Source organism: Eurypyga helias, unplaced genomic scaffold (genome assembly GCF_000690775.1).
Source record: "Eurypyga helias isolate BGI_N326 unplaced genomic scaffold, ASM69077v1 scaffold3570, whole genome shotgun sequence".
NCBI classification, from domain to species: domain Eukaryota; kingdom Metazoa; phylum Chordata; class Aves; order Eurypygiformes; family Eurypygidae; genus Eurypyga; species Eurypyga helias.
The window spans coordinates 72,090-81,411 of NW_010225092.1; the positions used below are offsets into that span (position 1 = coordinate 72,090).

The following is a 9,322-nucleotide window of genomic DNA, read 5'->3' on the forward strand; positions in this document are numbered from 1 at the left end:
GCCATGTGAGCAGGTCTTAGTTTGTCATCACTAAAACAGTGAAACTGACTGTACAAACTACTATCAAATCTAGAAAATAGCTGAAGAAAGGGGGTTTCCCAATCAAATCTACAGTTCCAGTAGGGATTATTTGTAACAATAAATGCACACTCTAAGTGAGACTGTTTTTATTGCAATGTGACTGTATCTTTAGGTAGCTTTGGAATTGAAAAGGTTGAGATCTATTTGTAACGTACTGGTTAAACTACCTGCTTACATGTGTCACTCACCGGGAGTAAATTCTGAAAGCACGATTGTGCTTCTCTGAGCTTCCATGATTTAATTCTCAGTACTCTTGTACCTGCGTAGTGCTTGTATCTTCAAAGCAACTTAATAAACACTGATCTTTGTAACTCAGTGTGAGGTTGGCAGACACAGATCTAGGACTTGATATCCCATAAATCAAAGCAAGGTACAAATACCAAGAACCTTACGGAGGTGCTCGACATAGGAGTTAATTTCAGAATGGGAGATTTTCTTACTCTGTGGTAACTGTTGTTTGTGATTTTTAGTTATAATCACTTGGCTGCAACATCAGCAATTCTGTAAAAATATGAGCAGTCTCATTACTTGCATTTGAATGTAGAAATTTTGGTTTTTTTCCTTGGTCTTCTGAGCTGTGTCCTATTACTGCTTTTGAAAAGGATGTTGACAACATTAGTTGATCTGAATGGTCTGCCTTCTGTATTTACTGATCGTGTTGCAGATGTGCCCGCAAACCTCTTTTAGATTGGTGCTTAGCTGTATCTCGAGCCCTGACTGAAAGAAGTTCATGATGCGGTTTTCCAAAGGCACAGAAACCATAGACAAGAGATAGGAAAAGTGAAAAAGTAAGAATGCAGAAGTAAGGAAAACAGGATCACATGCCTATGTTGCTTCAAGTTGAGTTGCATAATATTGGGGGGGAGAAGGCATTTGGGCATGAGGCCACTTTTAAGGAGCTATGGTTTCCATTCTGCATAAGGGAACTCATTGCACAGATTCAGATGTTTGAGGTCTTGCTGCAGACAGGGTTGATAAAATGGTCTAAACCAAAAATCCTCATCCTCTAAACCCACATTTTGTCAATGCACTGAACTTGAGTACTGAGGTGGGGAGGAATGAAAGACTGAGGAGAGGCTTATTCCTTAGCTGATTCAAACTCCAAAGGTACCTTTGAATTGACAGTGGAGATGAAATGAGAGGTTCTTACTTGATACAGATCAGAGCCTTTTCATTGTTCCGACAGTTGTGCTGTGGTATGGGACACCCATGGAGATCATACAGTCTGCATCTGTGGAGGTTTTTAGTAGACGGCTGGATAAAGCCCTGACCAACCTGGTCTGCCATCACAGCTGATCTGCTTTGAGTCATAGCTTGGACTACAGGCTCCCTGATGTCCCTTCCAACCTGAATTATTCTGTGAATCCATGGATTACACTTTGTTTTGTTTCACTTCATAATGATTTAAAATCGCTGGGGTTGTAAAAGCAAAAATGAGAATAACTGTCTTCAGAGTCTGAAATAGCTAGATGAGAATGACCATTGAGTTCTACATCACTGCTTTTACCGTTTTACCTACACACGGGTAGATGTGCAATACATTAAGTAGGAAAAGCTAGCAAGTCTTACTTATTTCCATAGTTTAGGGTAGGAATTGTGTACACGAGTGAGTGTTCACTCCAGTACCTGAGGGGGCCTACAAGGAAGCTGGGGGGGACTTTTTGCAAGAGGCTGTAGTGACAGGACAAGGGGTAACGGGTTTAAATTGAAAGTGGGGAGGTTTAGATTGGATATCAGGAAGAAGTTCTTCATGGAGAACGTGGTGAGGCACTGGGACAGGTTGCCCAGAGAAGCTGTGGATGCCCCATCCCTGGAAGTGTTCAAGGCCAGGCTGGATGAAGCTTGGAGCAACCTGGTCTAGTGGAAGGTGTCCCTGCCCATGGCAGGGGGGTTGGAACTAGATGGTCTTTAAGGTCCCTTCCAACCCAAACCATTCTATGATTCTGTGATTCCTTATACTTCTAGAAGTCCTTGGTATCTGTAATTTGCTAATATTGAAATCAAGGCACCTTCCTTTTTCCTTGAAATATGAACACATTTGATTTGCCTCTCACCTACAGTATATTCTAATAATCCTAGTCTGTTTTTTGAGGGCTACCTGCGCATCTGAGTTCTGCTCTTTTTTTTATCCATTATGATTCAGTTCGAATAAGGAGAAAATCAAGACGGCGCTCACAGTGGGGCAAAGGCATCATTAAGAAGAGGAAAGTCAATAATTTAAAGAAAGATGAAGATGATGCAAAGTTTGCTGATGATGAAAATCATGGAGACGACAGTAAATTGCTGGAAAACGGAGAGCTAGAGATCAGTACTGACTGCATTGAGGAGAATGGAGAGGAAACAGGAGATCTCTCTATGACAAATGATGAATCCTCTTGTGATATTATGGATATAGATGCAGAGCAGAGGCTTAACAATGGGACATCAGGAAAGGAAAACAATTTTGCATCCACAGAAGAAGAGAGCTCAAATGAATCTCTCTTAATAACCGACAGCATTACCCTGAGTGCTGAAAAGGAGTTAAGGAAGGACTCCACATCAGCAGGGGATTGTGTGAATGGAGAGACATCTGTACACAGTTCAGAGGGTACACCTATTCCAGCATGTCATAATGGTAAAATGGAGTCAGTTGGTGCTGTTTCACCCTGTGACAACAGCAACGGGTCTAGCTACAAGCAAAAATCTTCATCTGAAGACCAGCCAAAGGAGAAAACAGAAACTTCCAGTGAAAGTCAAGGAGCTGATCTAGTGAAAGCTGAATTACCACACTGCAGCAATAATGAAAAAACACTACAGAGCACAGACATTGAAACTAAAGATGCTGAAGCAGATAAAGAAGGTATAGCTTGTTTTCAGTGTTTCTTATCTTAGTGTCCAAGTTAGTATGTTTTTAACTGTAGTTATCTTATGTTACAGTAATAATTATATGATAATATTTTATTAACTGGTATCTATTTGAAACTTTTAGTATGCTTAAACCATGTAATTCTACATAGATAAAGTAGGAGTCCACCCTTGACTTGCTGTAATGTTCTCCTAACAGGTATCTCCATACTTCAAATACTCTGTTTATTTTTGTAGGCTTTATGGGAAATATTGAAAATACTGAGATACTTTTTACATCCTTAATTATTGTTTAAATGGTATTATCAGTGCAGATAAATGATACATGTTTTGGTCGATTTGTTCTATATGATCTACGTTTTAATCTTGATGATATATTTTGGCCTGTGTTGTTAGAGAGTTATGATAAAAGCATCATTGACATTGGATAGAAGAACATATAAGTACAGAATGCATTCCTTTTGCTCATAGCAAAAGTTGAAGCAGTTTAACTCATAATAAAAGCCAGATAAACTGTTGTTTATCTAATAGAGAAGGTATCTGGCTTTGGAGTTACAGTCAACACAGTAACAGTGCGGCAAAAAGATAAGGGAACGAGAAGGGAAATCCTGGTGGTGCATAAAAGAAGGGGCCATGTCCTTTGAAGACAAGAGACATCGTTTCCTCAGGGAAGAGAAGTAAAAGCCTTATGCATGATTGCCTTTTTAATTAGCTTTTCAGAATTATCTAAAAGAATGAAATCTATACTTCAAAAGTTAGCGCTGAGATTTACAAAGTAAATGAGCTTTAATGAGAGATCTGAATTATGAGAATATCACTGTGTACATGTTGGCTGTGTTTGTGCATACACATTTTCTCTAAGGGTAACGAGGAGGATAGAGCAAAGGTCCGAAGAATATCAGAAGAGTATGTTAAGAGCCTTTACATTTCTACATTTAGCAGCTGAATTTTGTATACATTAAGGGTGGTTATAATAACAAGGGGTCCTCAAGAGGAAAAAGGCATTTTAAATAAGTGAGGAGGAGGAAAAACAGTGAATGAGCGTAGGGAGAGATCAGGATACATAGAATTGTTTGCCACAACAGGATTGGACAACAGCTTTCATACAGAGGTGGAAGAAAACAAATGTGTCACAAAACCGTGAAGTTTTAGGAGTAGAGCAGATGTTAGAATTACCATGGTGATGATGTGGGATGCTTTGGAGAGAAACATGAGGATTTGATTCACTTAGAGTTTGAGCATTAACTTAACTTTGCTTAGAAGCCATATAATTTGACATTGCTAGGTAAAAATGATACAAAGGAAAAACTATTTCAGTGACATCCAATTTTCTGTTGGGACTTCGGAGTTCAGTTTTAAAGATGACTGGTTTTCAGCTGTGTTTCCTGAACTCTGGTTTTGTGCACCTATAAGCATTCAAAATTCTGCAAATTTGACGAATCCTGTGCACTGCTACTATCATGCTTTCTGGGTACAAAAAAATCCAACAAACAGAACAAGTAAAATGAAACCAAAGTGAAGAAAAGTTGTTCATTTTCAGAGACTGACAGTGCTAATAATTGTTTCCAAAATCACAGGTATATTCAAAAGCAAGAAGTCACGAAAAGCTGCTGTGGAACAGTCAAAGTCCACAAGTTTGGAGCAGGTCCCAGAGGAACCATCGGATCCCTTACCCTCTGTAGTTGTTGACCGTGACAGACTAAAGGTACTGGAACCGAAAAATAAATTGAGATGTTAACAGACTCTGAAAAATGCTTCATTTCTCTATTCTGAAGCAACATTTCCTTTATTTCTGACTGCAAACAAATGTTATGGCAGCAGTAACTTTTGAAGGTGATTTGTCGATAGGTGTTTTTTGGATGAAAAGTTGCTGAATCCTTACTGTCCCATCATTACTACCTTTACAAATCCAGTAATGGCACAGCAGTCCACTATTTTAATTGCAGCTTTTGCAGGTACTCACATGTGTTAATTGAACATGTCAGTTACTGAGGAACTGCTGGGTGCCTAGTAATTAGGAGTTAACATCATCTTTTCCCCTTCCCTGTACGTATACTTGGTGGGAAGAAGTGCTAGTGGGTTGGAAAGCAAATTGGAATTTGTGCTGGCGTTTAGGCGTCACAGACTGAACCCCTGCTAGTTAGTTTTCTTTCAGTTTGATCTTTTTTTAAGTAAAGTGACAAGAAAATTTGCTGTCTTCTGTTGAAGAAACTAGCTTGACCTGCTGTGAAATTTACATCCCATTGTGGAGTGCAGATGATCATCTCTTTGGAAACAGTATAAGTTTTATGAGAGGAAAATAATTCTTGAATTTTACTCTCTGCTCCATGTAAAATACACGCTTCCACCTTTTGTTTAGGAGCAGTTTTACATGTGTTGTCCTCCCCCTTCTTTCATTGTTCCATTTTTCAACGTTTGTGGAGTACCAAATGTGTTTCCATTTGGTCCTTACTTACAGTTTCATGCTAATGCAAGTTCTTCAAAACGTCTGCTTTAGCTATCAAGGCGTTCTTTATGGTTGCTTTGTCCTAATTGTTGACCAAGATGAAATAGGTGAAGTATCGTTCAAACAGAACAAACACTGCTCCAGCTATAGTGAATATAGAATCTAAGAGTAGAAGAAATAGCGTGGGTATAAGCAGAGAAGTGAAGAGAGACACTGAGTCCTTTTGCATCTACATGGGAGCAGTGGCCCTACTGGTGTGGTCCGTTCTAGTTGTATGTGTCCCCTCAAAATAGGGCTTTAGAAGGAGATAGCGTTTCTGATTTGTTGTTAAAAAAAGTTATTATAAAACCCTCTTAACTGCACCTTTTGCTGTCCCAACAGAAACTGCTTGATTTGGTGGTTAAGAAGAGTGACAACCTGACTGTTGACCAACTTGAGAGATTGTATTCGCTCCTCAGCCAGTGCATCTACCGACATCGTAGAGACTATGACAAATCACAGCTGACAGAGGTGATGTTGTACAGCTTCTTTTATTCTTTATCTGAATTTTGGGAGACTTTTTTCAAGAACAAAGTTAATCTGTATCGATTTATCGTTGTACTAGCAAGCAAAAGCTTTTAATAGACTTTGAGGAAGGTATCTATAAACCGAAAAAACCTTAATGTAGTAGTGACTTAAAAACCCGAGGTTGTTTCTAATAATACTTTCCCCAGAAAAGGATTAAAAATGTAACCTAAAAGAAAGGAGGAAAAAGAGGAGAAAATACAGCAGCGTGGGGAAGCACATGGTAGCAGAGTAAAAATGGAATAGAAGCACTTTCCACATTTGTGGTATGAATAACACTGGACGTAGTTGGCTACTTGATGGGCACACTGACCCAGCCCTGCTGCGGTTGTCCTTGCTTGGGCTTGCGTAACTAGGCCAGAAAAATGACGTACCTCTGCTCCATGCAGTTTGCTGATTGTGACTGTCATACAAGACTTTAAAAGTTTGCAGCTTTCTATAGGTGGGTGAGTATGCCCTTGGAAAAGTCCAGTACAGCCTGATCTAAGCCAGTTGTCTGCTTTGCTGCCATCCTTTTCCTTTAAAGTGTTTGCTGTCAAAGGCCTCCTGTCTGCATCTATAGTAAGTTGGTCATTTCACCATTGACTTAGGCTGCTTGTAACTCTGAACATGCATTCTCTCCAACATCATCATTCCAGCTGTAGAGAGGTTTGGATCAGCTTGCTGATTCAGCTGATAACCAACCCTGCTGAGAAAAGGTCCAACAATTAGTAGTTTTCATTTGGGTCACTGAACACTAAATATTTTTCTCCATAAATATTTTTCCTCAAATATTTTCCACAAATATTTCCGTGAAACCTGGAAAGGCCTTAGCCTAGGGTATTGTAGAGTTCCTGCAAAATACTACTCAAACCATTTTCATGCTATTCCTCTGCCACCTTCACCTAAAAATACGGTGAAAGACTGGCAAATATTAGGTAGATTAAAGAGACATCCAGCAGGAGTATGTAGAGTCTGATCACAGAATCACAGAATGGTTTGGGTTGGAAGGGACCTTAAAGATCATCTAGTTCCAACCCTCCTGCCATGGGCAGGGACACCTTCCACTAGACCAGGTTGCTCAAAGCCTCATCCAGCCTGGCCTTGAAGACGGCCAGATCTTTGATTCTGTGCAGAAACTGCAGATAATGTGTTTACAGCTGGATAGCAGAAGTGTGCAGCAAGACTTGTATTCGGGCAGTGTGCCATTGCAGTGCTTGCTTAATACATACGGAGTACATTAATTATGTAAGTGACCCTGTTACACTTGGATTTTCTCATGGACTGTCATAGTGGAGCACTTCTCTGCATTAATACTTCTTTAATTAGTTTCCTCTTTTATCATGTTTTGCTAGCAGATAGCAGCTAATAAACAGAAATGTCTATTTTCCAATTAATTATTTGTTCAGATTAAAAAAAAATAGAAATAGCCTAGTAAATAGAATTATGAATGTAGTTATAGTTCTGCCTCTGTATATTTACGTGTAATCGATGATTCGTGTCTCTTGCAGGAGATGGAAAGAACAGTTCATGTGTTTGAAACATTCCTGTGAACTCGTCAAGATGGGTGGGTTTATCCTCTCAAACTGCTCACGGGAGAGCAGTCCTCTGAGCCATTCAGTTTCCATTTGCACCAAGTATGTGCAGAGCCTTGGTCTTAAGTGCTCTCTCTTTTTCTTTCTGTTGAATTTGGTGCTATTGTCTCAGGTACCTGAAACCAACCAGCCTACAAGAACCAAACGGAACTTCATATAGTTGTATCTGATATAAATAAAGAATACAATGCCACAGCTTGGAGATTTTTGGTGCTACAGAAACTGTTCTCATTTCTGCTCTTGTTCACTCTACATGCATTATCTTTGGGGAAACTTCAGGCAAAGTGCAGACCAACACATGCAAGAGAACTGGAAAGAGCAGATCTAAGTTGAATATTTTTAAACAGGCAACCTCTCTTTTTTTTTTTTTCCAATTTTTCTCTTCTCTGGGGTAATGGACAAAAACATCTGTTCTAAAGAAGGCAATGATGCACTGTGGTAGGAATCTCGAGTAACTGGATGTACAGCAGTTTGAAGACGAGGCTCTCTAGAACTGCCTTTAATGTGCCTTTTAGTCAATTGAGAAAGATAAGGCTAATCACTTGGTTGGGATTATAGCAAATGGCAATGTTAGAAAGCTGTCTTCAGAATGAAGATCTCCAACAGGATGATGTCTGTTCTCTTCTTTGGATGGCAACCGGTATGATGGTTCTCTAATGCCTGTCTTACTCTACAGAACTAAACTAAGACACACTGAAAAAGCCACATACTTTACCAAAATGGTGAAATTCCTTTTTCATTGGTATATATTTGTTTTAGAAACAAGTTACACAGTGAAACTGTTCTGTGTTGCTAAAAAACGAAGCGTTTTCCCACCATCTCCTTGTTTTCCGTTTTGTGTTCCTTAAGGAAACCCCGTGTAATACTGGCAGGTTTCTTTCTGAAGTTCCGTGTTCGTAATAGAGCTTGGACTGTGCAGTGCAGGTAAGAAGACACTGTAGTTGGTCAAAGGCCTGGAGCCCAAGCTCGCTTGAAAACAAACCTTAAAAACCAGGCGTCACGGCTCGCTCCGTGCAAAGCATTGTTAATGCTGGGGGTTGGAGGACAGCAGGTCCGAGCCGTTCGGACCAGAGTTCTCTGGGTCCGAATTGTGTAGTTCAAAACCTTTCCGTTTGGGCAACTGGAGAGAACGGTCTAGGCAGTTTCAGGAAAAAAACATGTTTGATCGCAAGCTCAGTATTAAAGCATTACCTGGGCTGATTTATTTCAAACCTACGTGTTTTAAAGAAGTTGGCTGGTGTTACCTTTGTTAACCATCCCTTGTGACTGTCCCTACGTAGCTGCGGAAGTGTCTTTCCAGAAATATGCAACACAGTGTGATTACTTTTTAATTAGAGCAAACAGTCTTGGAATACTGCAGAGATACTGAGCTACCTCAGCTTTTTGTATTTTAGTTACCAACAGTGTTTATGGAGGACTGTAATCACTCTGCTCCCGTGTGCAAGCTGAAGCTAAGGTACTTGTCTCCACCTCTACGGCCGACCGTAGGGTAGCGCTGCGGAGAAACAGGACATGGGCCTTGGGCTACTGCAGTAATCCAAAGTGCTTTGTATCCTATGGTTGAACCTAATTCTGTCTCGGATCTTTTTCTCCCCTGAATGCCACTGTTTTGCTTTACAGCTAATGGCAGAAAAAGGTTTTTAAGCATTCACGTGCATCGAGTTACACCTTCTAAATGCAACCCATGCAGAAACACTGTACTTCTTAGGTGGGAAAGTGCGATTAAAACCAACTAAAACAAGCAGAAAACACATTTAAAATGAGATTCTTTGATCTCAGATTTGATTATGGGATTTTTTTCCATGTTTCGTTT

At 39.9% G+C, this 9,322-nt stretch overlaps 1 protein-coding gene across 1 annotated transcript in view; it reads left to right on the top strand.

Annotated features, from left to right (window-relative positions):
* The window catches only part of ATAD2B (ATPase family, AAA domain containing 2B), a 69,044-nt gene extending 61,577 nt beyond the window's left edge, over positions 1-7,467 (top strand). The window contains exons 25-28 of the mRNA XM_010148081.1: positions 2,225-2,920; positions 4,503-4,630; positions 5,753-5,881; positions 7,426-7,467. Coding sequence (XP_010146383.1) covers positions 2,225-2,920; positions 4,503-4,630; positions 5,753-5,881; positions 7,426-7,467 — 995 coding nt within the window. The remainder of the gene's footprint in view (positions 1-2,224; positions 2,921-4,502; positions 4,631-5,752; positions 5,882-7,425) is intronic.
* The last annotated feature ends 1,855 nt before the right edge of the window (positions 7,468-9,322 follow it).